The following is a 27,897-nucleotide window of genomic DNA, read 5'->3' as shown; positions in this document are numbered from 1 at the left end:
CCGATGGCCAATGGAGTGTCGCGGAACGGGACCGGAAGCAGAGAGGCGTGACCGGAAGTAGAGGGGCGTGGTCAGTAGCGGCGGGACCGGCGGCGGGGCCGGACCGGGTCGGGCGGGATGCGGCGGTGGGCGCCGGGGTGGTCGGAGGCCTTGAAGGCCCGGGCAGCCCGTTACGCGTTGGAACGATCGCTTGGGCCTTTCCTGGAAGAACGGCTGCGGTTGGAGCAACTCAGCCTCGATTTACGCGGCGGTACCGGCACCCTGCGCGATCTCCGGTTGTGCGCCGCGGTGAGGCCCGGCCTTGGCGGGGGGGGGGGGGGTGGGGAGAGGCCTCCGCGGGGAGGCTGAGGCCCGGTCCCGGTTTTCCCCCCGCTCTGCCAGGCGGTGGATGAGGTGCTGGCCGGGGCGGGGGCGCCGCTGGAGCTGCGGGAGGGCTGTCTGGGCGCCGTCACGGTCACCGTGCCCTGGGCCGCGCTGGGCAGCCGGGCCTGCTGCCTGCACGTCACCGGGCTGCGGCTGGCCCTGGGCCCCCGTGAGTGGGCTGGCGCCCCCCTTCCCCCCCCCGGGGCCCCCTGTCACCCCCCGCCCGGGGCCCCTGTCACCCCTCTCCCGTTGCACCCGGGGTCCCTGTCACCCCCCTCCTGTCACCCCCCCAGGGTCCCTGTCACCCCCCTTCTATTGTCCCCTGGGGTCCCTGTCATCCCCCCTGGGGTCCCTGTCATCCCCCCTGGGGTTCCTATCACCCCCCTCCCGTTGTCCCCCAGGTCCCCTGTCATCCCCCCGGGGCCCTGTCACCCCCCTCCTGTCACCCCCTGGGGTCCCTGTCACCCCCCTTCTATTGTCCCCCGGAGTCCCCATCACCTCCCCTCCTGTCACCCCCCCTGGGGTCCCTGTCACCCCCTCTCGTTGTCCCCCGCGTCCCTGTCACCCCCCCAGGCCCTGTCACCCCTGTGTACGCCCCCCCCACGTCCCCTCCCCATTCCCTCGTGTCCCTGCAGGGCAGTGGGGGGGGCCGGGGACAGGTCCCCCCCCCACAGGGCGACACGAACCGGGCCGGGACCCCCCCGTGGAGCCGCCCCCCCTGGAGGGGCTGGAGGCGCTGGCCCTCACCATCGACGCAGGTGGGGGGGGCAGGGACCTGGGGGGGGGACACTTGGGGACCTGGGGGGGGACCCAGGAGGAGCTGGGGGTCTGGGGGGGGGGAGGTGTTGAGGGGGGACCCCGGTGTCAAAGGGGGGGGGGGGGGCAGACATCCAGGGAGGGGGGGCCTGGGTGGCTGAGGGGGGGCACCCTGAGGTGTCTGGGGGGACCCAGGTGGTGGGGGGTGGGGAATGGACTTGGGGGGGGTCGTGCCTCAGTTTCCCCCCCCCCCAGTGCTGCGGCGGCTGCGGGTGGTGCTGGAGGACACGGTGCTGCGGGTGGAGCTGCCCCCGGGGGGGGCCCAGCCCGGAGCCGCCCTCGAGCTGCGTCTGCCCAGGTGGGATCGCGCCGGGGGGGGCGTCAGGGTGGGGGGGGGACACGCGACGTGACACCCAGGGGGCTGGGGACGGGGTGGGGGGTGGATCTGGGGGGGTGGGGGGCACCCAGGTGTCCGGGACGGACTGGGGGGGCCCCCAAGGGTCTGCGTGTGCGTGTCCCCCCCCAGGGTGGAGTACCAGGACGAGGGGGGGCTGGGGGCTGCCCCCCCCGCCGTGCTGCACAAGGGGCTGCGGCTCTGCGACCTGCGGGTCTTCTGCCAGGAGCTGCCACCGCGCTGGCCCCTGGTACGTGGCGTCCCCCCCTCGCGTCACCCTTCGCGTCCCTCACGGCGGCGCCGCTTGCGGCCCCCCCAGTGTCACCCTGTGCCCCCCCCCGTGGTGTCCCTCTCTGTCTCCCTCCCCCAGTGTCACCCCACGTCCCCCCCCCTTGGTGCCACCGTGTCCCCCTGTGCCCCCCCAGGAGGACGCGCCCCCCCCCGTGCAGGTGGGGTTCAGCCCCGGCCCCTCCGAGCTCTCCCTCAGGCTGAAGCAGAACGAGGCGCTGCCGGGACCCACGGTGGGGGCACCCATGGGTGCTGGGGGGGGGGGGGAGGCACCTCTGGGGGTTGGGGGATGCTGGGGGGGGGCACCCATGGGTGCTGGGGGGGGAGGCACCTCTGGGGGTTGGGGGATGCTGGGGGGGGGCACCCATGGGTGCTGGGGGGGGTTGACATCAGGGGGAAGGGGGCACTATGGTGTTTGGGGACACTTAGGGTGCTGGGGGGGTGCTTTTTTGGGGTGCTGGGGGGGAACCTGTGGGTGCTGGGGGGGTTTGAGATGGGGGAGGGGGCACCTATGGTGTTTGGGGACACTTAGGGTGCTGGGGGGGACACGTTTTGGGGTTTGGGGTGCTGGGGGGCACCTGTGGGGGTTGGGAGGTGCTGGGGGGCACCCATGGGTGCTGGGGGGGTGGCGTTTGAGACTGGGGGGAGGGGGCACCTATGGTGTTTGGGGACACTTAGGGTGCTGAGGGGGCACGTTTTGGGGTGCTGAGGGGCACCCAGGGGTACTGGGGGGGTTTTGGGGTGCTGGGGGGGGTGCAGGTTTTGGGGGTGCTGACAGCTGTGGGGGCGCAGGTGGACGTGGAGGGGAAGGTGGGGGCCCTGCACCTACTGCTGCCCCCCCCCGTGCTGGGGGCCCTGCGGGGGCTGCTGGGGGCCCTGAGCCCCCCCGGTGAGTGACACCCCCCCTTGGGGAGGGGAGGGGGGGGCACCCAGACCCCAGGGTCCCCCCTGGGGGGGGGGGGAGGTGTCACTGTGGAGGTCTGGGACCCTTTTGGGGTGTGGGACCCCCCCAGATGCCTGGGTCCTTGGGGGGGGTGGAGAGTTGGGGGTGTGGGACCCCCCCCTCACATGTGGGTCCTATTTCGGGGGGGAGTTTGGGGGTGTGGGACCCCCTGCGCCACCTGGGTCCTTCTGGGGGGGGGGGGGTTGCAGATGTGGGATCCCCCCTGGATACCTGGGTCCCTTGAGGGGGGTTTGGGGGTGTGGGACCCCCCCGACACTTGGCTTCTTTTTGGGGGGGGGGGGTTGGGGGTGTGGGACCCTCCCCTGGACACCTGGGTCCCGCAGAGCCGGGTGCCCCCCCCGCGGGGTGCAGCCGCCCCCTGGGCCCCCAGGACCTGCAGGTGATCGAGCGGGAGCTGAGCCGCTGCCTGCGGGGGGGGGACACCGCTGGCCCCCCCGGAGAGGACCCCGACTCCGGTGAGACCCCGGGGTGGGTTGGGGGTGTGTGGGGGGGTGTACAGGTGCTTGGGGGGGGGGGGTCGTGGGTGCTCTGTGAGTGGTTGGGGGGGCTCTGGGGGGGTGGGGGGGGCATTGGGGGGGACCGTGAGGGTCCTCACCCCTTCCCCCCCCCCCCAGATTTGTTCTACTCCATGACGGGGTCGCTGGGGGGTGACAGCGTGGCCCCCCCCGAGGAGACCCCCCTGGGCAGCCCCCCCCTGAGCCCTGCGGTGAGTGATGGGGGGCACTGGGGGTGGGAGGGGGGACCCTGGGGGGGGGTATCAGGGGTGGGGGCTATGGGGGGCACGGGGGGGGAATTGGGGGGGCTGTTTGGGTTTTGGGGGTGCTCCCTAGTGGGGGGGAGCACATACCCCCCCCCCCCATGTACTTCCTCCCCCCAGGGCAGCCCCTGGCGCCGGCCGCCCTCCCCCCACAGCTCTGCCCCCCCCCCGGTAAGTCGGGGTCCCCTTGGGGGGGGGGTTGGGGTGGGGGTGGGGATCCCTGGACCCCTGGGTGTCATTGTGTGCCCCCCCCCCCCACTGCTGACGCTGTCCCCAGGGCGGGGCCCCCCATGGCGGGGGGGCGCGCGGGTGCGGGTGACGCTGGGGACGGTGACGGTGACGCTGCCGGAGGAGGAGGAAGAGGAGGAGGAAGAGGAGGAGGAGGAGGAGGGGTCGCCCCCCCCCGGGTCCTACCATCGCTTGTGGGCGGGGCTTACTGCTGGCCACGCCCACCCCACCTCGGGCCACGCCCTCCCCTTCCCACACCTCAGGTATTGCCACGCCCCCCTCCATTTGCATGCTCCGGCCCCGCCCCCTCTCCATTTGCATGCTCTGGCCCTGCCCCCTCTCCGGCCCCACCCCCTCTCCATTTGCATGCTCCGGCCCCGCCCCCTCTCCGGCCCCGCCCCCTCTCCGGCCCCGCCCCCTCTCCGGCCCCGCCCCCTCTCCGGCCCCGCCCCCTCTCCGGCCCCGCCCCCTCTCCGGCCCCGCCCCCTCTCCGGCCCCGCCCCCTCTCCGGCCCCGCCCCCTCTCCGGCCCCGCCCCCTCTCCGGCCCCGCCCCCTCTCCGGCCCCGCCCCCTCTCCGGCCCCGCCCCCTCTCCGGCCCCGCCCCCTCTCCGGCCCCGCCCCCTCTCCGGCCCCGCCCCCTCTCCGGCCCCGCCCCCTCTCCGGCCCCGCCCCCTCTCCGGCCCCGCCCCCTCTCCGGCCCCGCCCCCTCTCCGGCCCCGCCCCCTCTCCGGCCCCGCCCCCTCTCCGGCCCCGCCCCCTCTCCGGCCCCGCCCCCTCTCCGGCCCCGCCCCCTCTCCGGCCCCGCCCCCTCTCCGGCCCCGCCCCCTCTCCGGCCCCGCCCCCTCTCCGGCCCCGCCCCCTCTCCGGCCCCGCCCCCTCTCCGGCCCCGCCCCCTCTCCGGCCCCGCCCCCTCTCCGGCCCCGCCCCCTCTCCGGCCCCGCCCCCTCTCCGGCCCCGCCCCCTCTCCGGCCCCGCCCCCTCTCCGGCCCCGCCCCCTCTCCGGCCCCGCCCCCTCTCCGGCCCCGCCCCCTCTCCGGCCCCGCCCCCTCTCCGGCCCCGCCCCCTCTCCGGCCCCGCCCCCTCTCCGGCCCCGCCCCCTCTCCGGCCCCGCCCCCTCTCCGGCCCCGCCCCCTCTCCGGCCCCGCCCCCTCTCCGGCCCCGCCCCCTCTCCGGCCCCGCCCCCTCTCCGGCCCCGCCCCCTCTCCGGCCCCGCCCCTCCTCTTTGCATGCACTGGCCATGCCCCCTCTCTGGCCCTGCCCCCGGCCATGCCCTCTCTGGCCCCGCCCCTCTCTGACCCCGCCCCCTGACCCGCCCCCTCCATTTGCATGTACAGACCCTGCTCCCCTCTGGCCCCGCCCCCCCACCTTGGGCTGTGCCCTCCCCTTCCCACACCTCAGGTATTGCCATGCCCCCCCCCGTTTGCATGCACTGACCCCGCCCCCTTGCTGACCCCGCCCCCTTGCTGACCCCGCCCCCTCTGACCACGCCCCCTGCTGGCCCCGCCCACAGGCTGTCGGCAGGGGGGGCGCAGGCAGGGCTGGAGCTGGGGGGGCCGGGGGGGCCCCTGGGGCAGCTCTCGCTCGCCCGCATGGAGCTGCTGGAGGAGCTGCCGGGGGCGGAGCCACACCGCCTGCAGGTGGGCGGGGCCACGGGGGAGGGGGCGGGGCTTGGGCAGGGTTTGTGGGATGGAAGTGGGTGGGGCTTGAGGGTGGGCGGGGCTTGGGCAGGGAGGGGGCGGAGCTTTGGAGTGGGTGTGGGGAGGTGCTGCTGTGCAGGGGGCGGGGCTGGGAGCTGGGGGGTGGGGCCAGGAGTGGGGCGTGGCAGGGGTCTCGTGGGTGGAGCTTGGGGGGGTGGGGCTGGGAGCTGGGGGGTGTGAGGTCACCTGCAGCCCCGCCCCCAGATGCTGCGGTTTCCCATGGCGACGGCTGGCCCCGCCCCAGCCCAGCCCTGCCTCCGCCTGCGCTACGGCCCCCCCAGCCCCGCCCCCCCCGGGGACCCCCCCGTGCAGGTGAGTGGGGGAGGGGGGGCCCCAAGCCCCCCCCTCAGACAGGCTGGGGGGGCCCCGATCCCCCCTGGGGGAGGGGGGGGGCCCTGAGGGTGGGGAGTCCCCAGCCCCCCCCCCCCTTGCCCTGCAGACTGGACCCCCCCCAACCCCATGGCCCCCGTTTCCCCTTTTGGGCCCTCCCGTTCCGCCCCTGACCCCTAATTTGCCCCACTAGGCCCCCCCCAGGGCCCCCCCAAGCCCCCTGGGACCTTGAGTCGGGCCCCCGCACACCCCCAGGGCCACTCTGACCCCCAAGGCCCCCATTTGGCCCCAGAGGCCCCCCCAGCGACCCCCTCTGGGCCCTCCCATTCTGTCCTGACCCCTAATTTGCCCCACTAGGCCCCCCAGGGCCCCCCCAAGCCCCCTGGGCCCTTGAATTGGGCCCCCCCACACCCCCAGGGCCACTCTGACCCCCAAGGCCCCCCCAGGGACCCCCTCTGGGCCCTCCCATTCTGCCCCTGACCCCTAGTTTACCCCACTAGGCCCCCCCCTGCGCCCCCCCAACCCCCCTGGGACCTTGAGTCGGGCCCCCCAGGCCCCCTCAGCCCCCCGGTTGCCCCCCCCCCCCACCAGGCCCCCCCCCTGACCCGGGAGCTGTCCCTGGAGCTGAGCCCTTTGGAGAGCGACCTGGACCTGGGGCTGATTGACAGGCTTGGCCCCGCCCTCACCTGCCTGATTGGCCCCACCCCTGAGCAGGCCACACCCCCTGGCAAGGTGGGTGGGGTCCTGAGGGGCTGGGGGGCGGGGCTTTGGGTGGGCAGAGTTTGGGTGTGGGTGGGGCTTAAGGGGGTGGAGCTTAGGCTGTGGGCGGGGCTGGGTTTGGATTGGGGGTGTGGCTTATGCTAATGAAGGGGTGGGGCTTGTGAGGGGTGGGGCATTACTGTGGGTGGAGCTTGGGGGTGTGGGACCTTGGAGTGGGCGGGGCTTGTGGTTTGTGGGCGTGTCCTGATGTGGCCCCACCCCCAGGGGCTGCAGTGGGCGTGTCCCAGCGTGCGGTGGGCGGCACCGGGGGCGGTGCTACGGCTCCGGCTGCCCCGCGTGGATCTGCGCCCCCCCCCGGCACGGGGACCCCCCCCAAACCTGCGCCCCGAAAGTTTCCGACTGGAACTGGGGGAGCCCCGCGGGAGGGCGGGGCCGAAGGGCGGGGTCTTGGTCTGCACCCACCTGCTGGGTGAGGCGGGGGGGGGGGATGTGGGGGGGGGCTCCGGTCTGTGCCCACCCCCCCGGGTGACATTTGGGGGGGGGGGGGGGGGGTTGGTGTCCATGTCCTGGGTGAGGGGGGGGGGTGGTGTCCACGTCAGGGGCGCGGGGGGGGGTGGGTTGGTGTCTATGTCCTGGGTGACATTTGGGGGGGGGGGGTGTTGGTGTCCACGTCCTGGGTGAGGGGGGGGGTTGGTGTCCACGTCCTGGGTGACATTTGGGGGGGGGTGTGGTGTCCACATCAGGGGTGCGGGGGGAGGGGTTGGTGTCCATGTCCTGGGTGACATTTGGGGGGGGGGGGTTGGTGTCCACGTCCTGGGTGACATTTGGGGGGGGTGGTGTCCATGTCTTGGGTGACATGTGGTGGGGGGGGGGGGGTTGGTGTCCACGTCCTGGGTGACATTTGGGGGGGGGGGTTGGTGTCCACGTCAGGGGCATGGGGGGGGGGTTGGTGTCCACGTCCTGGGTGACATTTGGGGGGGGGTTGGTGTCCACATCAGGGGCGCGGGGGGGGGGGGTGTGACACGGGGGGCCCAGGGAGGGAGGGGGGGTACGGGCTTGGGGGGGACACACACACACAGCTGTGACACACATCTGTCCCCACCCCCCATGTGTGTTCCCCCCCCCAGTTGTTTACGAGTCCGAGGACATGGGGAACGTCCCCTGCCTGCGCGTGGAGCCCGGCCCTGCCCCCGGTGGCACCTCCTGCCTGCCCACGTGAGCTGGGGGGGGACGTGGGACGTCTGGGTGCCCCGGGGGGTCGGAGGGGGCACCTGGGGGGGGGACATGGGACGTCTGGGTGCCCTGGGGGATCGGAGGGGGGCACCTGGGGGGGGACATGGGATGTCTGGGTGCCCTGGGGGGTTGGAGGGGGCACCTGGGTTCCCTGGGGGGGGACATGGGACGTCTGGGTGCCCCGGGGGGTCGGAGGGGGGCACCTGGGTGCCCCAGGGGTTCGGGGGGGGATGCCTGGGGGGGGACATGGGATGTCTGGGTGCCCTGGGGCGTCAGAGGGGGGCACCTGGGGGGAGGACATGGGATGTCTGGGTGCCCTGGGGCGTCAGAGGGGGGCACCTGGGGGGGGACATGGGACGTCTGGGTGCCCCGGGGGGTCGGAGGGGGGCACCTGGGTGCCCCAGGGGTTCGGGGGGACGCACGTGGGACACCTGGGTGCCCTGGGGGGTTGGGGGGGGATGCCTGGGGGGGGGACATGGGATGTCTGGGTGACCTGGGGGTGGTCGGAGGGGGCACCTGGGTTCCCTGGGGGGGGACATGGGACGTCTGGGTGCCCTGGGGCGTCAGAGGGGCGCACCTGGGGGGGGGACATGGGATGTCTGGGTGCCCTGGGGGGTTGGAGGGGGCACCTGGGTTCCCTGGGGGGGGACATGGGACGTCTGGGTGCCCTGGGGGGTTGGAGGGGGCACCTGGGTTCCCTGGGGGGGGACATGGGATGTCTGGGTGCCCTGGGGGGTTGGAGGGGGCACCTGGGTGCCCCAGGGGTTCGGGGGGGGATGCCTGGGGGGGGACATGGGACGCCTGGGGGGGGTCGGGGACACATCCTGCGCTGAGCTGGACACCTGGGTCCCGCAGGCTGGAGGTGACGGTGCCCGACCCCCCCTCAGGGGTCCCCCCCGGGCCCCCCCCAACGCCTTTCTCTGCCCGACGTAACATCTACGAGAGCCACGAGGTGGGGTCACTCTCTGTTCCCCGCCTTGTCTGTGGCGTGCGTCCCCCCCACCTTTGCCTTGGTTTTGGGGTGCTTGTCGCCCCTTCCCCCCCCCCCCCCAAGGTGCTGTCCCTTTTTCAGGGGTCCCTTGTTCTCTCTTTGGGGTCTTTGTTAGATCGGGGGGAGGTTTCTGGGTGTCCCCAGTGGGGGTTGGGGGGCTCATGGTGGGGTTTGGGGGGGGCTGGGCAGTCTCTGTAGGGCTTGGGGGGGCCCTGGGAGGAGTTGGGGGGGGTCCTCAGGGGGTTCCCTGGGGGGGGTTGGGATGCTTTATGGGCTTTGGGGTGGGTCCCTATGGGTTTTGGGGTGCTCCTGGGGGGGGTTTTGGGGGGGGGTGGGATGGCGGTGAGGCCCCCGATGCCACAGTGTGCCCCCCCCTTCCCCCTCCCCAGCTGGTGCTGCCGGGGACCCCCGAGGAACTGGAGTCGTTTGTGGGGGGGGCGCTGAGGGGGGCCCCCTGCACCCTGCGCCTGACGCTGCCCCGCGCCCACCTGCGCCTGCGCCCCCCCGAGCTCACCCAGCGCCTCTACAACAGGTTTGGGGGGGGGATTTGGGGTGGGGGGGTCCCCTGTCCCCCCCCCGTGGTGTCTGATGTCACCTCCCCCCCCCCAGAATCAACAACGATCTCCTGCTATGGGAGCCTGCTGGCCACGCCCCCTCGGGAGGCCACGCCCCCTCGGGAGGCCACGCCCCCTCGGGAGGCCACGCCCCCTCGGGAGGCCCCGCCCCCTCGGGAGGCCCCGCCCCCTCGGGAGGCCCCGCCCCTTCACAGAGCCCCGCCCCCTCGGGAGGCCCCGCCCACACCAGAGGCTCCGCCCCTCCGGGCTCCGACACCTTCAAGCCCTGCAAGTCGGCTGTGGGGACGGGTGAGCGCGGGTTTGGGGGGTCCCCTGGGGTTTTGGGGGGTCTCCTGGGGTTTTGGGGGGTCCCTGGGGTTTTGGGGGGGTGCCCTGGGTTTGGGGAGTGCCCTGGGGTTTTGGGGGTTCCCCTGGGGTTTGGGGGGGGGTGCCCCTGGGGTTTTGGGGGGTGCCCCCAGGTTTGGGGGGGTCCCCCCGGGGTTTTGGGGGGTGCCCCGGGGTTTTGGAGGGGTCCCCCCGGGTTTTGGAGGGGTGCCCCCGGGTTTGGGGGGGTACCCTGGGGTTTTGGGGGGGTACCCTGGGGTTTTGGGGGGGGTGCCCCGGGGTTTTGGGGGGTCTCTGGGGTTTTGGGGGGGTGCCCTGGGGTTTTGGGGGGGTCCCCTGGGGTTTTGGGGGGTGCCCCCGGGTTTGGGGGAGTCCCTGGGGTTTTGGAGGGGTCCCCCGGGGTTTTTGGGGGTCCCCTGGGGTTTGGGGGGGGTGCCCCTGGGGTTTTGGGGGGTGCCCCCAGGTTTGGGGGGGTCCCCCCGGGGTTTTGGAGGGGTCCCCCCGGGTTTTGGAGGGCTGCCCCCGGGTTTGGGGGGTCCCTGGGGTTTTGGGGGGGGTGCCCCGGGGTTTTGGGGGGTCTCTGGGGTTTTGGGGGGGTGCCCTGGGGTTTGGGGGGGTCCCCCGGGTTTGGGGGGGTCCCTGGGGTTTTGGGGGGCGTCCCCCGGGGTTTTGGAGGGGTGCCCCGGGGTTTTTGGGGGTCCCCCCGGGTTTGGGGGGGGTCCCCTGGGGTTTGGGGGTCCCCTGGGGTTTGGGGGGGGTGCCCCTGGGGTTTTGGGGGGTGCCCCCGGGGTTTTGGGGGTCCCCTGGGTTTTGGGGGGGGGTGCCCCGGGTTTGGGGAGTGCCCTGGGGTTTTGGGGGGGTGCCCCGGGGTTTTGGGGGGTCTCTGGGGTTTTGGGGGGGTGCCCTGGGATTTTGGGGGGTCCCCCCGGGTTTTGGGGGGGTCCCCGGGGTTTTGGGGGGCATCCCCCGGGGTTTTGGGGGGTCCCCCCCGGGTTTTGGGGGGGTCCCCTGGGTTTTGGGGTGCCGTGGGGGTCTGGATCTGGGGTGCTCCTGGTTTTTTGGGTGCTCTGGGGCCTGGAGTTGGGTCCCCCTTGGGTTTTGGGGGGGTCCCCCTGGATTTTGGGGTGCAGTAGGACCCAGACCTGGGGTCTCCCCGGTTTTTGGGGTGCTGTGGATCCCCACTGACACCCCCCCCCCCCCAGACTCGGAGGAGGAGGAGGAGGAAGAGGAGGACGAAGGCCCCACGGTGACACCGGGGGACGCGGGGGACGCGCCCCCCCCAACCCAGAGCGGCGTCGCCGTCCTCGTCACCGTCCTGCGGGGCCGCGTCACCGCCCACTGTCACCCCACGGTGCGTCTGGGGGGACCCCGGCCCCCCCGTTCCCCCCAACACCCCCCCCCCATCCCCTGGGTCCCCCCCAGGTCCCCCCCAGCCCCTCCCTGTCCCCTCTGTGTCACTTGGGGGTCCCCCGGTCCCCCCCCCATCACCCCAGACCCCCCCAATCCCCCTAGGTCCCTCCCTGTCACCCCTCTGTCCTTTGGGGTCCCCTCTCTGATCCCCCCCATCCCCTGGGTCCCCCCTGGGTCCCCCCCAGCCCCTCCCTGTCCCCTCTGTGTCACTTGGGGGTCCCCCGGTCCCCCCCCATCACCCCAGACCCCCCCCAATCCCCCCAGGTCCCCCCCAGCCCCTCCCTGTCCCCTTTCTGTCACTTGGGGGTCCCCCGGTCCCCCCCCCCATCACCCCAGACCCCCCCCAATCCCCCCAGGTCCCCCCCAGCCCCTCCCTGTCCCCTTTCTGTCACTTGGGGGTCCCCCGGTCCCCCCCCCATCACCCCAGACCCCCCCAATCCCCCTAGGTCCCTCTCTGTCACCCCTCTGTCCTTTGGGGTCCCCTCTCTGACCCCCCCCCCATCCCCTGGGTCCCCCCCAGGTCCCCCCCAGCCCCTCCCTGTCCCCTCTGTGTCACTTGGGGGCCCCCCGGTCCCCCCCATCACCCCAGACCCCCCCCAATCCCCCTGGGTCCCCTCCCTGTCCCCTTTGTGTCACTTGGGGGTCCCCCCCTGCCCCCCCCCATCCTCCCTGTCACCCCGGGGTCCCCGCTGGGGGTCCTGCCCCCCCCCCCCCGGGTGACAGTGGGGTGTCCGTCCCCTCCCCCCCCCCAGGAGGGGGTTTCGGGGGGCTGCCTGGTGCTGGAGGTGGGGGAGGGGCGGCTCTGCATCCTGCCCCGCCCGGGGGGCCGGGGGGGCCACGCCCACGCCTGCGCCGAGGCCCGGCACGTCGCCCTCTACCACGGTACGGGGGGGACCCCAAAAATGGGGGGGACCCCAAAAATGGGGGGGGGGCTTCCTGAAAGGGGGAGGGGCCAGGAAAGGGGGAGGGGCCAGGAAAGGGGGAGGGGCATCCCCAGAAGGGGGGGGGCTTCCCCAAAGGGGGGAGGGGCATAATGGAGGGGGCACCCCCAAAAGGGGGCGTGGGTTTGGGGGGGCCCTGCCAGCCCCGGGGGTTCCCTGTGGTTTGGGGGGGGTGGGGGGGTGTGTCCCAGTTTCGGGGGGCTGGAGGGTCCCCCCCCCCACTCTGCCCCCCCCCCCCCCCCCCCCAGGGTCGGTGCCGGAGGAGGCGGGGGAGGGGCTGGAGGTGCCGGGGGAGGGGGGGCCGCCCCCCCCCCTGCTCCCCACCCTGCTGCCCTGGGAGGAGCCCGCGCCCCCCCCCGGGGTCCCCCTGCCCCCCCGAATGCTGGGGCTCGCGCTGGGGAGCAGCCTGGACCCCCGGAGCAACGTCAGGGTGGGGACACGGGGGGGGACCCGGGGGGGGGGGGGACGTTGGGGGGGACTGGGGATATGGGGGGGCATTGGGGGGGATGGGGGGGCATTGGGGGGGACATTGGGGGGGCATTGGGGGGGATGGGGGGACACGGGGGGGACAGGGGGGGACTGGGGACATGGGGGGGTGTTGTGGGGGACATTGGGGGGATGGGGGGACACGGGGGGGGACATGGGGGGGGGGACACGTTGGGGGGACTGGGGATATGGGGGGGCATTGGGGGGGATGGGGGGCATTAGGGGGGGACATTGGGGGGGATGGGGGGACACGGGGGGGACAGGGGGGGACTGGGGACATGGGGGGGTGTTGTGGGGGACATTGGGGGGATGGGGGGACACGGGGGGGACAGGGGGGGACTGGGGACATGGGGGGGTGTTGTGGGGGACATTGGGGGGATGGGGGGACACGGGGGGGACATGGGGGGGGGGGACACGTTGGGGGGGACTGGGGATATGGGGGGGCATTGGGGGGGATGGGGGGGCATTGGGGGGGATGGGGGGGCATTAGGGGGGGACATTGGGGGGGATGGGGGGACACGGGGGGGACAGGGGGGGACTGGGGACATGGGGGGGCGTTGTGGGGGACATTGGGGGGGATGTGGGGACACGGGGGAGGACATGGGGGGGCATTGGGGGGGATGGGGGGGCGTTGGGGGGGACATTGGGGGGGATGTGGGGACGCGGGGGGGGACATGGGGGGGCATTGGGGGGACTGGGGACATGGGGGGACATTGTGGGGGACATTGGGGGGGATGGGGGGACACGGGGGGGACAGGGGGGGACTGGGGACATGGGGGGGCGTTGTGGGGGACATTGGGGGGATGGGGGGACACGGGGGGGGACATGGGGGGGCATTGGGGGGGACATTGGGGGGACACGGGGGGGACGTGGAGGACATTGGGGGTAATGGGGGGTGCTATGGGGGGGCACGTGAGGGATGGGGGGGCACAGGGGACACGGGATGGGGGGGGACAGGACCTGGGGACGTTGGGGGACACTGAGGGATGGGGGGGGGGGCACCCGGGGTGACGCCGTGCCCCTGCCCCCCCCCCAGGAGCTGGTGGTGACGGTGGCCCTGGAGGGGGTGACGCTGCGGCACCGCCCCGCCCCCCCCGGGCAGCGCTGGTACAGCCAGGTACGGGGGAGGGGGCAGGTTTGGGGGGACCCCAGGTTTGGGGGGGTTTAGGGCTCCCCAGTTTGGGGGGTCTCTGGTTTTGGGGTCCCCACTTGGGGGGGTCGCTAGGTGGGGGGGGGGGCGTTTGGGGGTCGCTGTTTGGGGGGGGCATTTTGGGGTGCCCAGTTTGGGGGTGCAGATGGGGGGGCATTTGGAGGTGCCTGGGTTTGGGGCTCTGGTTTAGGGGGGGCCGCGGTTGGTGGGAGCTGTTGAGGGTGGGGGGTGTTTGGGGGGTGCTGGGGTGGGGGCAGTTTTGGGGTGTCCCCCCTGACGCCCCCTCCCCCCTTTTCAGCTGCTGGCCCTGCTGGCGGTGGAGGACGAGCCGGTTTTGGGGTACACGGCACCCACCCCCCTCACCCAGCTGCACCTGCACCTCTGCCGCTGCGCCCTCGACTACAGGTTGGGGGGGTCCCCCAAACCCCTGGGGGGGTCCCCCCAAACCCCTGGGTCCCCCCAAACCCCTGGGGGTCCCCCCCCAAACCCCTGGGTCCCCCCCCAAACTCCTGGCTCCCCCCCCACATTTCTGGATCCCCCCAAACCCCTGGGGGTCCCCCCCAAACTCCTGGCTCCCCCCCCCATTTCTGGGTCCCCCCCCAAACCCCTGGGTTCCCCCAAACCTCTGGGTGTCCCCCCCAAACCCCTGGTTCCCCCCCAAATTTTTGGGTGCCCCCAAACTCAGGATCCCCCCAACCCCTTGAGTCCCCTGGGGGGGGGGGCAGCACCCAGATCCCTTGGGGGGGGTTGGGGGGAGCACCCAGTTCTTTGGGTGGGGGGGGGTGTGTATGTGGGGGGGGACACCCCAAATCCTGGGGTCCCCCCTGAGGTGCCCCCACCCCCCCCCCCCCAGACCCCCACCCCTCCCCCTGCGCGTCCTGGTCACCGCCGAGACCTTCAGCGTCACCAGCACCATCGTCACCGACACCGCCGTCTTCCTGCTCAGGTCTGGGGGGGCACGGGGGGGATGGGGACCCCCCAAGAATGTGGGGGGGACCCCCCCTAACTGCCCCTGCTTCCCCCCCCCCCCCCCGACTTTTACAGACTCATGGTGGACGACGGCGCCGTGTTCCTCAGCGAGCGCTGGCGCGAGGACGCGCTGGAGCTGCAGCGAGGTACCGCGTCACCCGCGTCACCCCACGGAGCCCCCCCACTTCTCTCTGAGGCCGCAGGGTGGGGGGACCCCGCTGTCTGGGGAGGGGGGGGCACCCCCATTTATCCCTATGTGCCCCCCCCCCCCCCAGATTACGTCTGCGTTCTGGACGTCGACTTCTTGGAGCTGGTGGTCACCACCTGGAAGGGCGACGGCGAGGGGCAGAGCCCGGTGAGTTGGGGGGCAGCCGTGGGGCGGGGGGGGGGGGGGCAATGGGGCAGAGAGGGGGGGCAGGGAGGGATTTTGGGGGGCAGACGGGGAGCTGTGGGGCAAGGGGAGGTGCTGGGGGGGCAAATGGGGGCCTCTGTGGGGCAGTGGGGGGGTGTTGGGGAGCAGATGGGGGGCTCTGTGGGGCAGAGGGGGGCAGATGGGGGGGCTCCGTGGGGCAGAGGGGGGTCGCCGTGGGTCAGCCCCGCCTGCCCCCCAGCCCTGCCCGCGGGAGGAGCTGCGGTTGGCGCCCGCCCGCCTGCGCGCCCGCACCTGCCCCGACAGCGCCGCCGCCATCGCCCGGCTCCTGCGGCACCTGGGCGGCCCCACGGCCGGACCCACAGCCGGACCCACGGCGGGACCCACGGCGGGACCCACGGCGGGACCCACGGCCGGTCCTCCTTCATCTCACGGGGACAGCCAGGTGGGTGGGGGGGTGCTGGGGACACCACGGGGACCCCCCCACTGCCCCGCAGGAACCCCCCAAGTGGGTTCGGGGGTGAAGCGTGGACCCTCGTTGCCCCACAGTGCCCCCCAAGTGGGTTTGGGGGAGCATAGGAACACTGCAGTGACCCCCAAGATCCTTGGGGTGCTGTGGGGCAGCAGGGGGGTGCTCAGGGCACTGTGGGTCGGGGTGCTCGGCGCCCCACAGCTGTGCCCCCCCCCAGGTCTCCCCGGCCCCCCCCGGCCCCCCCACGGCCACCATCAACCAGCAGGACCTGACGGACGCCCTCCGCGACGCCCCACGGCTGCCCCACGGCGCCCCACAACCCCCCGGTACGGCTTGGGGGGCAGATGTGGGTCTTGGGGAGACAGTTATGGGTCAGGGGGGTGCAGGCATGGGGCTGACCCCCCCCTTTTCCCCCCAGATGAGGCCCCGCCGCCCCCCCCAGCCCCCCCTGTCTCTGTGTACCTGTTTCCCGGTGAGGGGGGGCCCCGGCCCCACAGCGGCCCCATAGCGGCTCCTCCGGCCCCCCCTGAGCCCCCCCCAGCTCCGTTGGGGGGCAACGACAGCCCCGACCCTGACGGCTTCTGCATCCTGGATGCCCCCGGCACCCCCAGCCCCGTGAGTTGGGGGGGGGGGTGGATCGGGGGGGGCTGGGGGTGACCTGGGGCTGGGTCTTGTAAGCTGGGGGGGGTCATGAGGGCTGGGGGGGTCCCTGGGGGGGGGGCGTCTTGTGGTCTGAGGGGGTCCCTGGGGGGCACCGGGGGTCCTTGGGGGGGGCTGTTGTGGGCTGGGGGGGGTCTCTGAGAGCTGGGGGAGTCCCTGGGGGGGCACCGGGGGGCCCTGGGGGGGGGGGTTGTGGAATGGGGGGGTCCCTGGGGGGCACCAGGGGTCTCTGGGGGGGGGGGTGTTGTGGAGTGGGGGGGTTCCCTGGGGGGCACCAGGGGTCTCTGGGGGGGGGGGTGTTGTGGAGTGGGGGGGTTCCCTGGGGGGCACCGGGGGTCTCTGGGGGGGGTGTTGTGGAATGGGGGGGTTCCCTGGGGGGCACCGGGGGTCTCTGGGGGGGGTGTTGTGGAATGGGGGGGTCCCTGGGGGGCACCAGGGGTCTCTGGGGGGGTATCATGGGCTGGGGGGGTCCTTGGGGGGTCCCTGAGGGCTGGTAGGGGACCATGGGGGGGTGTTGCGGGCTGGGGGGGGGGTCCCTGGGGGGCACCAGGGCATCAGGTTGGGGCGTCAGGCTCTGCCCCCCCCCCGACCCCAGGGCGCCGTGGAAACCCCCCGGGTGCGTTGGTTGGTGCCGGGACCCCTGCGGGTGCAGGACGGGCACTTCGGCCCCCCCCGGGGGGAACGGGACCGGCTGCGCCCCCCCCCAGGGCTGCCCCCCCCCCCGCAGCCGCCTGCTGCTGCGCGACGTCTCCCTGCAGTGGCAGCTCTACGGGGGGCGGGACTTCGGGGCTGGCCCCGCCCACGCACGGTGAGACACGCCCCCTTCTGGGCGGGGCTTGGGGGTGGGCGGGGCCAATGTGCATAATGTTGCCTTATAGGGAAGGGGGGTGGGGAGTGGGTGGGGTTAAGGTGGAGGCCACACCCCCTTGAAGGCGTGGCCTGGGTGGGTGCTGTGGGGGTGTGGTCATGGTGCAGGCCACACCCCCAGCACCCCATAGATGGTTGTGGGTGGGGCTTAGGGGGGTGTGGTCACACATATGCCCCACCCCCTTCAGGTCTCGCCGCAGTGGCCACGCCCCCTCTGGCTCCGCCCAGTCCCGGTGGCGAAACCGGGGGGGCCCCGGACGGAGACCGGAGCTGCTGATGGAGCTGCACCTCGGCAAGGTGGGGGGCCGGGGGGTCTGGGGGGGTCCTGGGGGGGCTGGGGGTCCTGAGGGTCCTGGGGGGGGGTCCTGGGAGGTCTTTGGGGGGGTCTTTGGGGGAGTCTGGGGGGGGCCTGGGGGGTCTTTGGGGGAGGTTGGGGGTCCTGAGGGTCCTTGGGGGGGTCTGGGGGGGGCCCTGAGGGTCCTTGGGGGGGTCCTGGGGGGGTTGGGGGTCTTTGGGGGGGTCTGGGGGGGGTTGGGGGTCCTGGGGGGTCCTGAGGGTCCTTGGGGGGGTCTGGGGGGGGTTGAGGGTCCTGGGGGGTCTTTGGGGGAGTCTGGGGGGGGTCCTGGGGGGGTTTGGGGGGGGTCCTGGGGGGGGGTCCAGGGGGTCTGGGCAGGGTCCTGAGGGTCCTGGGGGGGGTCTGGGGGGGGCCTGGGGGTCTTTGGGGGGGTCTGGGGGGGTTGGGGCTACTGGGAGGGGTCCTGAAGGGGGTCCGGGGGGGGGTTGGGGGTACCGGGAGGGGTCTGAGGGGGGTCCTGAAGGGGTCCTGGGGGGGTCCTGGGGGTCTGGGGGGTCCTGGGAGGCTGGCGGGGGGTCTGGGGGAGGGTCCTGGGGGTCTGGGGGGGGGTTGGGGGTACTGGGGGGGTCCTGGGGGGCTCTGGGGGTCTTGGGGGGTCCTTGAGGGGATCCTGAGGGTCCCTGGGGGGGTCCTGGGGCAGCTGAGGGGGCCCTGGGGGGGGGTCCTGGGGTGTTTTGGGGGGGTCCTGGGGGTCTTGGGGGGGATCTGGGGGGGCCCAGGAGGTGAAGGGGAGGGGGGCGCATGGGGGGGTAAAGGGGGGCCTGGGGGATAACGGGGGGTGCTGGCGGTGCCCCCCATTGCCCCCCATTGCCCCCCCCCCAGGTGAGCGTGCAGCACGAGAGCTACGAGGCGGCGGCCGTGGGGCAGCCGTGGGGCGGCCGTGGGGCGGCCGTGGGGCCGGGGGAGCAGCCCACCGCCCGCCTGGTGCTGCTGGTGCAGGAGCTGGAGCTGCGGGATCGCCTGGGGGGGGGCACGGCCCCCCCTTTCCTCTGCCGACACCCCCGGGGGGGGGCCCCCCCCCGCAGCCCCCCACGGTACGGGATCCCCGATCTGCTCCCCAGCGCTGAGCACCCCCGTTAGTGCCCCCCAAATTGTGACCCCCGTTAGTGCCCCCCCAATTCTGACCCCGTTAGTGCCCCCCAATTCTGACCCCCGTTAGTGCCCCCCCAATTCTGACCCCGTTAGTGCCCCCCAATTCTGACCCCCGTTAGTGCCCCCCCAATTCTGACCCCGTTAGTGCCCCCCAATTCTCACCCCCGTTAGTGCCCCCCAATTCTGACCCCCGTTAGTGCCCCCCCAATTCTGACCCCGTTAGTGCCCCCCAATTCTGACCCCGTTAGTGCCCCCCCAATTCTGACCCCGTTAGTGCCCCCCAATTCTGACCCCCGTTAGTGCCCCCCAATTCTGACCCCCGTTAGTGCCCCCCCAATTCTGACCCCTGTTAGTGCCCCCCAATTCTGACCCCGTTAGTGCCCCCCAATTCTCACCCCCGTTAGTGCCCCCCAATTCTCACCCCGTTAGTGCCCCCCAATTCTGACCCCCGTTAGTGCCCCCCCAATTCTCATCCCGTTAGTGCCCCCCCAATTCTCACCCCCGTTAGTGCCCCCCCAATTCTCACCCCGTTAGTGCCCCCCCCAATTCTGACCCCGTTAGTGCCCCCCCAATTCTGACCCCCGTTAGTGCCCCCCCAATTCTCACCCCGTTAGTGCCCCCCCAATTCTGACCCCCGTTAGTGCCCCCCCAATTCTCACCCCGTTAGTGCCCCCCCCAATTCTGACCCCCGTTAGTGCCCCCCCAATTCTCACCCCGTTAGTGCCCCCCCCCAATTCTGACCCCGTTAGTGCCCCCCAATTCTGACCCCGTTAGTGCCCCCCAATTCTCACCCCCGTTAGTGCCCCCCAATTCTGACCCCCGTTAGTGCCCCCCAATTCTGACCCCGTTAGTGCCCCCCTAATTCTGACCCCGTTAGTGCCCCCCCAATTCTCACCCCGTTAGTGCCCCCCCAATTCTGACCCCCGTTAGTGCCCCCCCAATTCTCACCCCATTAGTGCCCCCCCAATTCTGACCCCGTTAGTGCCCCCCCCAATTCTCACCCCCGTTAGTGCCCCCCAATTCTCACCCCCGTTAGTGCCCCCCAATTCTGACCCCGTTAGTGCCCCCCCAATTCTGACCCCCATTAGTGCCCCCCAATTCTGACCCCGTTAGTGCCCCCCCAATTCTGACCCCATTAGTGCCCCCCAATTCTGACCCCGTTAGTGCCCCCCCAATTCTGAACCCCATTAGTGCCCCCCCAATTCTGAACCCAGTTAGTGCCCCCCCAATTCTGACCCCGTTAGTGCCCCCCCAATTCTCACCCCATTAGTGCCCCCCAATTCTGACCCCGTTAGTGCCCCCCCAATTCTGACCCCTGTTAGTGCCCCCCAATTCTCACCCCATTAGTGCCCCCCAATTCTGACCCCCCCAATTCTCACCCATTTGTGCCCCCCCAATTCTGACCCTGTTAGTGCCCCCCAATTCTGACCCCGTTAGTGCCCCCCCAATTCTGACCCCATTAGTGCCCCCCAATTCTGACCCCGTTAGTGCCCCCCAATTCTGACCCCGTTAGTGCCCCCCCAATTCTCACCCCCGTTAGTGCCCCCCAATTCTGACCCCATTAGTGCCCCCCCAATTCTCACCCGTTTGTGCCCCCCCAATTCTGAACCCCGTTAGTGCCCCCCCAATTCTCACCCGTTTGTGCCCCCCCAATTCTGACCCCGTTAGTGCCCCCCCCAATTCTGACCCCCGTTAGTGCCCCCCCAATTCTGACCCCGTTAGTGCCCCCCCAATTCTGACCCCCGTTAGTGCCCCCCCCAATTCTGACCCCGTTAGTGCCCCCCAATTCTCACCCCCGTTAGTGCCCCCCCAATTCTCACCCCCGTTAGTGCCCCCCTAATTCTGACCCCGTTAGTGCCCCCCAATTCTGACCCCCGTTAGTGCCCCCCTAATTCTGACCCCGTTAGTGCCCCCCAATTCTGACCCCGTTAGTGCCCCCCCAATTCTCACCCCCGTTAGTGCCCCCCAATTCTGACCCCGTTAGTGCCCCCCCAATTCTCACCCGTTTGTGCCCCCCAATTCTGACCCCGTTAGTGCCCCCCCAATTCTCACCCCCATTCCTGACCCCCCCAATTCTCACCCGTTTGTGCCCCCCCAATTCTCACCCGTTTGTGCCCCCCCATTTCTGACCCCCCCGTTCCCCCCCCAGCTGTGGGTCAAGGCCCTGCGGGTGCTGCCGTACCCCCCGCCCCCCGGGGGGGTCCCCGAGTGCTGCCTGAGGGTGGCCCTGACCCCCCTGCGCCTCCACATCGACCAGGTGGGGGGGTCAGGGTGCCATGGGGGGGTCAGGGTGCTCCTGGGGGGGTCAGGGTGCTCCGGGGGGGGCTGGGTGCCATGGGGGGGTCAGGGTGCTCTGGGGGGGTGTGGGTGCTCCTGGGGGGGTCAGGGTGCTCCTGGGGGGTCAGGGTGCTCCTGGGGGGGTGTGGGTGCTCCTGGGGGGTCAGGGTGCCATGGGGGGGTCAGGGTGCTCTGGGGGGGTGTGGGTGCTCCTGGGGGGTCAGGGTGCTCCGGGGGGGGCTGGGGGTAACCCCTGGGGGGGCTGGGTGCCATGGGGGGGTCAGGGTGCTCTGGGGGGGTGTGGGTGCTCCGGGGGGGGTCAGGGTGCTCCTGGGGGGTCAGGGTGCCATGGGGGGGGCTGGGGGTAACCCCTGGGGGGGCTGGGTGCCATGGGGGGGGTCAGGGTGCTCCTGGGGGGTCAGGGTGCCATGGGGGGGTCAGGGTGCTCTGGGGGGGTGTGGGTGCTCCTGGGGGGGTCAGGGTGCTCCTGGGGGGTCAGGGTGCTCCTGGGGGGGTGTGGGTGCTCCTGGGGGGTCAGGGTGCCATGGGGGGGTCAGGGTGCTCTGGGGGGGTGTGGGTGCTCCTGGGGGGGTCAGGGTGCTCCTGGGGGGTCAGGGTGCCATGGGGGGGGCTGGGGGTAACCCCTGGGGGGGCTGGGTGCCATGGGGGGGTCAGGGTGCTCCGGGGGGGGCTGGGGGTAACCCCTGGGGGGCTGGGTGCCATGGGGGGGGGGTCAGGGTGCTCCTGGGGGTGTCAGGGTGCTCTGGGGGGGTGTGGGTGCTCCTGGGGGGGTCAGGGTGCCATGGGGGGGTGTGGGTGCTCCTGGGGGGGGCTGGGGGTAACCCCTGGGGGGGCTGGGTGCCATGGGGGGGGTCAGGGTGCTCCTGGGGGGAAATCAGGGTGCTCTTGGGGGGGGGGGGGTGAGGGTGACCCACGGGGGGTCTGGGTGCCCTGGGGGGGGGTTTGGGGCACCCCAGGAGCCCCCCTCACCCCCCCTTCCTCCCCAGGACGCCCTCATCTTCCTCAGGGATTACGTCAGCAGCTTCCTGGCACACATGGGCCCCCCCGCGGCCCCCCCGCACCCCCCCGACGGTACCGGCCATGGCGAGGGGCACCCATGGGTGCGGGGGGGGGTTGGGGGGGGCACCCCTGGGCGCTGGGGGGGGGGCTGGAGGGGGCACCCCGGGCGCTGGGGGTCCCCTCACCCCCACCCCCCCCCCCCGCAGCCCCCCCAGGTGCCGGGGACCCCCCCGGGCTGGAGCCGCTGGCGGATGAGGAGCCCGACACCGAGACCCCCCCCCGTCTACTTCCGGTCTGGGGACACCGGGGACACCCTGGGGGGGCACCCTGGGGGGGCACTGGGGACATTGGGGACACCCTGGGGGGGGGGCACTGGGGACACTGGGGATATTGGGGACACCCTGGGGGGGACAGCCTGGGGGGGGGGCACTGGGGTGGGATACGGGGGACATTGGGGACCCCCTGGGGGGGGGCACCCTGGGGGGACACTGGGGACACCCTGGGGGGGGGCACTGGGGACATTGGGGACATCCTGGGGGGGGATACGGGGGACATTCTGGGGGGGACATTGGGGATCCACTGGGGGGGGACATTGGGGGCACCCTGGGGACATCTGGGGGGGGGATACACCCTGGGGGGACATTGGGGGCACATTGGGGACACCCTGGGGGGGGGCCACTGGGGGGGGCACCCTGGGGGGGGGGGCACTGGGGGGGGATACAGGGGACGTTGGGGACCCCCTGGGGGGGCACCCTGGGGGGACACTGGGGATGTTGGGAACACCCTGGGGGGGGCACTGGGGACATTGGGGACACCCTGGGGGGGGCACTGGGGGGAGATATGGGGGACACCCTGGGGGGGGGATATTGGGGGCACCCTGGGGACATCCTGGGGGGGGGACACTCTGGGGGGGGCACCCTGGGGGCACATTGGGGACACCCTGGGGGGGGATATTGGGGGCACCCTGGGGACACCCTGGGGGGACACATTGGGGCCACCCTGGGGACACCCTGGGGGGGGATATTGGGGGCACCCTGGGGACACCCTGGGGGGGGACACTCTGGGGGGGGCACCCTGGGGGCACATTGGGGACACCCTGGGGGGGGATATTGGGGGCACATTGGGGGCACCCTGGGGACACCCTGGGGGGGGGATATTGGGGGCACCCTGGGGACACCCTGTGGGGGGGACACCCTGTGGGGACCCCAGCAGGGATGGGGGTGTCCCGGGATGGTGACGGGGGTGTCCCCACGGTGTCGTCCCCAGGGAGTTCCGGTTCACGGCCGAGGTCCCCGTCTGGCTGGACTATCGCGGGAAACGCGTCACCATGGAGCAGGTGACACCGGGGGGGGGGGGGTGATGGGCGGGTCCGGGGGGGGTGTGATGTCACGCCAGGGGTGACGTCACCCCGGTGATGTCACTGTCCCCGCGCAGGGCGCGCTGGCCGGGATCCTGATCGGGTTGGCCCGGCTGAACTGCTCCCAGCTGCGCCTGAAGAGGCTGTGCCACCGGCAGGGGTGGGGGACGGGGGGGACAGGGGGGGACAGGGGGGCATGGGGGGACGGGGGGGCATGGGGGGACAGGGGGGGCATGGGGGGCATGGGGGGACGGGGGGCATGGGGGGGACACGGGGGGACGGGGGGGCATGGGGGGACAGGGGGGCATGGGGGGGACACGGGGGGACGGGGGGACATGGGGACGGGGGGGCATGGGGGGACGGGGGGGCATGGGGGGACACGGGGGCACGGGGGGGACAGGGGGGCATGGGGGGACGGGGGGGCAGGGGGGGATGGGGGGACATGGGGGGACACGGGGGGACGGGGGGGGATGGGGGGGCATGGGGGGGCAGGGGGGGACGGGGGGGACAATGGGACAGGGGGGCATGGGGGGACACGGGTGGGACAATGGGACATGGGGGGACACGGGGGGATGGGGGGACAATGGGACATGGGGGGGACATGGAGGGGGTACAGGGATGGGGGGACACGAGGGGACATGGGGGGACACGGGGGGGCAATGGGACATGGGGGGGGTACAGGGATGGGGGGCATGGGGGGACATGGGGGGCACAAAGGGACGGGGGGGCATGGGGGGGCATGGGGGGACATGGGTACAGGGATGGGGGGGCATGGGGGGGCACAATGGGACACGGGGGCACGGGGGGCACAGGGGGGACATGGGGGGACACAGGGGTACAGGGATGGGGGGGCACGGGGGGACATGGGGCGACATGGGGGGACATGGGACATGGGGGGTACAGGGATGGGGGGGCATGGGGGGACACGGGGGGACATGGGGGGCACAATGGGACATGGGGGGGCACGGGGATGGGGGACACGGGGGGACATGGGGGGGGCGTGGGGAGATGGGGACTTGGGGGGACATGGGGATGGGGGGCACAGTGGGACATGGGGGACACGGGGACATGGGGGGGCAGGGGGGGGACACGGGGCAGTCGGGGGCTCAGGAGGGCGGACGGGGGTCCCCAGGGGGTCCCCGCAACTCGCCATTTCCGTGTGTCCCCCCGTGTCCCCCCCCCGTCCCCCCCCGTGCCCCCCCCGTGTCCCCCCCCGTCCCCCCCCATGTCCCCCCCGTGTCCCCCCCCCGTGTCCCCCCATGTCCCCCCCCCCGTGCCCCCCCCATGTCCCCCCCCCCGTGTCCCCCCCCCCCCGTCCCCCCCCCCCCCCCGTCCCCCCCCCCCCCCCCGTGTCCCCCCATGTCCCCCCATGTCCCCCCCATGTCCCCCCCGTGCCCCCCCGTGTCCCCGCAGGCTCTTGGGGCTGGGGAAGGTCGTGACCTTCGCGGTGACCGAGTGGCTTCGGGACATTCGGTGCCACCAGCTGCCCGGGCTGCTGGGGGGGGTGGCCCCCGTGCACGCTGTGCTGCGCCTCTGTGAGTGTCACCCGTGGGCCCCCACGGCCCCCCGTGTCACCCCACGGCCCCCCGTGTCACCCCACGGCCTCCTGTGTCACCCCACACCCCCCCGTGTCACCCCACACACCCCCCCCATGTCACCCCACACCCCCCCGTGTCACCCCATGGCCCCCCCGTGTCACCCCACACCCCCCTGTGTCACCCCACGGCCCCCCGTGTCACCCCACGGCCCCCTGTGTCACCCCACACCCCCCGTGTCACCCCACACCCCCCCGTGTCACCCCACGGCCCCCTGTGTCACCCCACGGCCTCCTGTGTCACCCCACGGCCCCCGGTGTCACCCCACACCCCCCTGTGTCACCCCACGGCCCCCCGTGTCACCCCACACCCCCCCGTGTCACCCCACGGCCTCCTGTGTCACCCCACGGCCCCCTGTGTCACCCCACGGCCCCCCCGTGTCACCCCACACCCCCCCGTGTCACCCCACGGCCTCCTGTGTCACCCCACGGCCCCCCCGTGTCCCCAGCTGCACCCCGTGGGTGGGTGGCAAATCACTGGTGGGTGCTGGTGGGTGGGTGGGATGTCACCAGGGTGTCCTTGGGTGTCACTAGTGGGTGCTGGTGGGTGGGTGATGTGTCACAGGGGTGTCCTGGGGTGTCACTAGTGGGTGCTGGTGGGTGGTGGCAGTGGTGGTGTGTCACTAGTGGGTCTTGGAGGGTCACCAGGGTGCTCTGGGGTGGGTGGCACGTCACTAGTGGGTGCTGGTGGGTGGGATGTCACAGGGGGTGTCCTGGGATGTCACTAGTGGGTGTTGGTGGGTGGGCGGGATGTCACGGGGGTGTCCTGGGCTGTCACTAGTGGGTCCTGGTGGGTGGGATGTCACGGGGGTGTCCTGGGGTGTCACTAGTGGGTCCCGGTGGGTGGGTGATGTGTCACTAGGGATCCTGGGGTGTCACTAGTGGGTCCCGGTGGGTGGGATGTCACTGGGGGTGTCCTGGGATGTCACTAGTGGGTGTTGGAGTGTCACTGGGGCGTCCTGGGGTGTCACTGGTGGGTCCTGGTGGGCAGGTGGGGTGTCACTAGTGGGTGCTGGTGGGTGGGATGTCACAGGGGGTGTCCTGGGGTGTCACTAGTGGGTCCTGGTGGGTGGGTGATGTGTCACTAGGGATCCTGGCGTGTCACTAGTGGGTGCTGGTGGGTGGGATGTCACTGGGGGTGTCCTGGGGTGTCACTAGTGGGTCCCGGTGGGTGGGTGATGTGTCACAGGGGCATCCTGGGGTGTCACTAGTGGGTCCCGGTGGGTGGGTGATGTGTCACTAGGGATCCTGGCGTGTCACTAGTGGGTGCTGGTGGGTGGGATGTCACAGGGGCGTCCTGGGGTGTCACTAGTGGGTGTTGGAGTGTCACTGGGGCGTCCTGGGGTGTCACTGGTGGGTCCTGGTGGGCAGGTGGGGTGTCACTAGTGGGTGCTGGTGGGTGGGATGTCACAGGGGGTGTCCTGGGGTGTCACTAGTGGGTCCTGGTGGGTGGGTGATGTGTCACTAGGGATCCTGGCGTGTCACTAGTGGGTGCTGGTGGGTGGGATGTCACAGGGGCGTCCTGGGGTGTCACTAGTGGGTGCTGGTGGGTGGGTGGGATGTCACCGGGGCGCCCCGATGTGTCCCCACGCTGGGGGGTGTGGCGGGGGTGACACGCGTGTCCCCCCCCCGGTGCCATCGCTGTCCCCAGGGCGGGCGCTGCGGGACCTGCTGGCGCTGCCGCTGCCGGGGGGCCGCCCCGGGGGGGTGACGCGGGGGGTGACGCGGGGGGTCACCGCGCTGGGCGCCGCCTCCGCCTCCGCCGCCATCGGCCTCGGCACCCGCCTGCTGCGCGCCCTCCAGGTGGGCACCCCAAAACCCCCAGAGCCCCCAGAACCCCCCCAAACTGCCCCTGGGACCCCAAAACCTCCCTGGGACCCCCCATGGGACCCCCAAATTGCCACAGGACACCCCCAAACTGCCCCGGGACCCCCCCAAACTGCCCTGGGACCCCCATGGGACCCCAAAACCTCCCTGGGACCCCCCCATGGGACCCCCAAATTGCCACAGGACACCCCCAAACTGCCCCGGGACCCCCTCTGGGACCCCAAAACTTCCCTGGGGCCCCCCAAACCACCCTGGGACCCCCCATGGGACCCCAAAACCTCCCTGGCCCCCCCCCCAAACTGCCCTGGGACCCCCCCCCCCGGAACCCTAAAACCTCCCAGGACCCCCCCAAAATTGCCCTGGGACCCCCCATGGGACCCCCAAATTGCCACAGGACACCCCCAAACTGCCCCGGGACCCCCCCAAACTGCCCTGGGACCCCCATGGGACCCCAAAACCTCCCTGGCCCCCCCCAAACCACCCTGGGACCCCCCCCCAGGGCCCCCCAAGACCCCACTGAGGGCCCCCCCCGCCCCTGGGGGTGCTGGGAGGGACCCCGGGGGGGTGGGGAGGTGGGGGGTGCTGGGGGCACCCCGCTGGCACCCTGACCCCCCCCGTCCCCCCAGGCGCTGGCAGAGGCTCTGTACGAGCTGCTGGCCCCCCCCAGCCCCCCCCGGCCCCTGGGGGCCCCCCCAGAGCCTCCAGGAGACCCCCACCAGGTACTGACCAGTATGGACCAGTATGGACCAGTATGGACCAGTATGGCTGGGGGCAGGGGGGGGGGGCTCAGGGAGATCCCAGTATGGGCTGAGGGGGGGCCCAGTATGGTGGTGGGGGGAGCTCAGGGTTGTCCCAGTATGGCCCAGTTGGGGGTCAGGGGGATCCCAGTATGGTTGGCGGGGGGGGCGGGGGGGGAGGCTCCCAGTATGGTCTGGAGGGTGTGGGGGGGGCTCCCAGTATGGCCCAGTTTGGGGTTGGGGGATCCCAGTATGGTCTGTGGAGGGGGGGGGCTCCCAATTTGGCCCAGTTGGGGGTTGGGGGATCCCAGTATGGTCTGGGGGGGGGGGGGGGGTGGGTGGCCCAGTTTGGCCCAGTTGGGGGGGTGGGGGGGCTCCCAGTATGGCCCAGTTTGGGGTCAGGGGGATCCCAGTATGGTCTGTGGAGGAGGGGGGCTCCCAGTATGGCCCAGTTTGGGGGTCGGGGGATCCCAGTATGGTTGGGGGGGCGGTGGGTGCCCCCTCCCAGTCCCCCCAGTCCCCCCCTCCAACCCATCTCCCCCCATCTCGTGTCCCCCCCCCCCCAGCCCCCCCCCGGCGACAGCACGCGGAGGAGCCCCGCCCCCCACGAAGGACACGAGGGGCCCCGCCCCCCCCCGCGGCCCCGCCCCCAATAAAGCCGTGGAACTGGGAGCACTGGGATGGACTGGTTG

At 72.7% G+C, this 27,897-nt stretch overlaps 1 protein-coding gene across 1 annotated transcript; it reads left to right on the top strand.

The window, feature by feature from the left end:
* The first annotated feature begins 75 nt into the window (after positions 1-75).
* ATG2A (autophagy related 2A) lies at positions 76-27,897 on the top strand. The gene is made up of 40 exons (XM_054808373.1): positions 76-288; positions 382-532; positions 999-1,121; positions 1,375-1,477; positions 1,646-1,763; positions 1,939-2,034; positions 2,594-2,690; positions 3,089-3,220; positions 3,380-3,471; positions 3,643-3,690; positions 3,799-4,013; positions 5,262-5,388; positions 5,653-5,760; positions 6,370-6,510; positions 6,763-6,967; positions 7,626-7,713; positions 8,587-8,683; positions 9,112-9,254; positions 9,332-9,585; positions 10,824-10,972; positions 11,784-11,913; positions 12,221-12,402; positions 13,495-13,575; positions 13,907-14,013; positions 14,462-14,554; positions 14,653-14,723; positions 14,853-14,932; positions 15,189-15,392; positions 15,637-15,745; positions 15,838-16,034; positions 16,675-16,887; positions 17,135-17,243; positions 21,698-21,762; positions 21,897-21,982; positions 22,957-23,026; positions 23,125-23,207; positions 24,461-24,582; positions 26,293-26,444; positions 27,095-27,187; positions 27,772-27,897. Exons 1-40 carry the CDS (start codon positions 118-120, stop codon positions 27,859-27,861), a joined length of 4,995 nt encoding a protein of 1,664 aa, XP_054664348.1. The 5' UTR covers positions 76-117; the 3' UTR covers positions 27,862-27,897.

The sequence above is a fragment of the Grus americana genome, chromosome 35, assembly GCF_028858705.1.
Source record: "Grus americana isolate bGruAme1 chromosome 35, bGruAme1.mat, whole genome shotgun sequence".
NCBI classification, from domain to species: domain Eukaryota; kingdom Metazoa; phylum Chordata; class Aves; order Gruiformes; family Gruidae; genus Grus; species Grus americana.
Note: the sequence above shows the minus strand (reverse complement) of the source record. Positions and strands in the feature narration are given on the sequence as shown.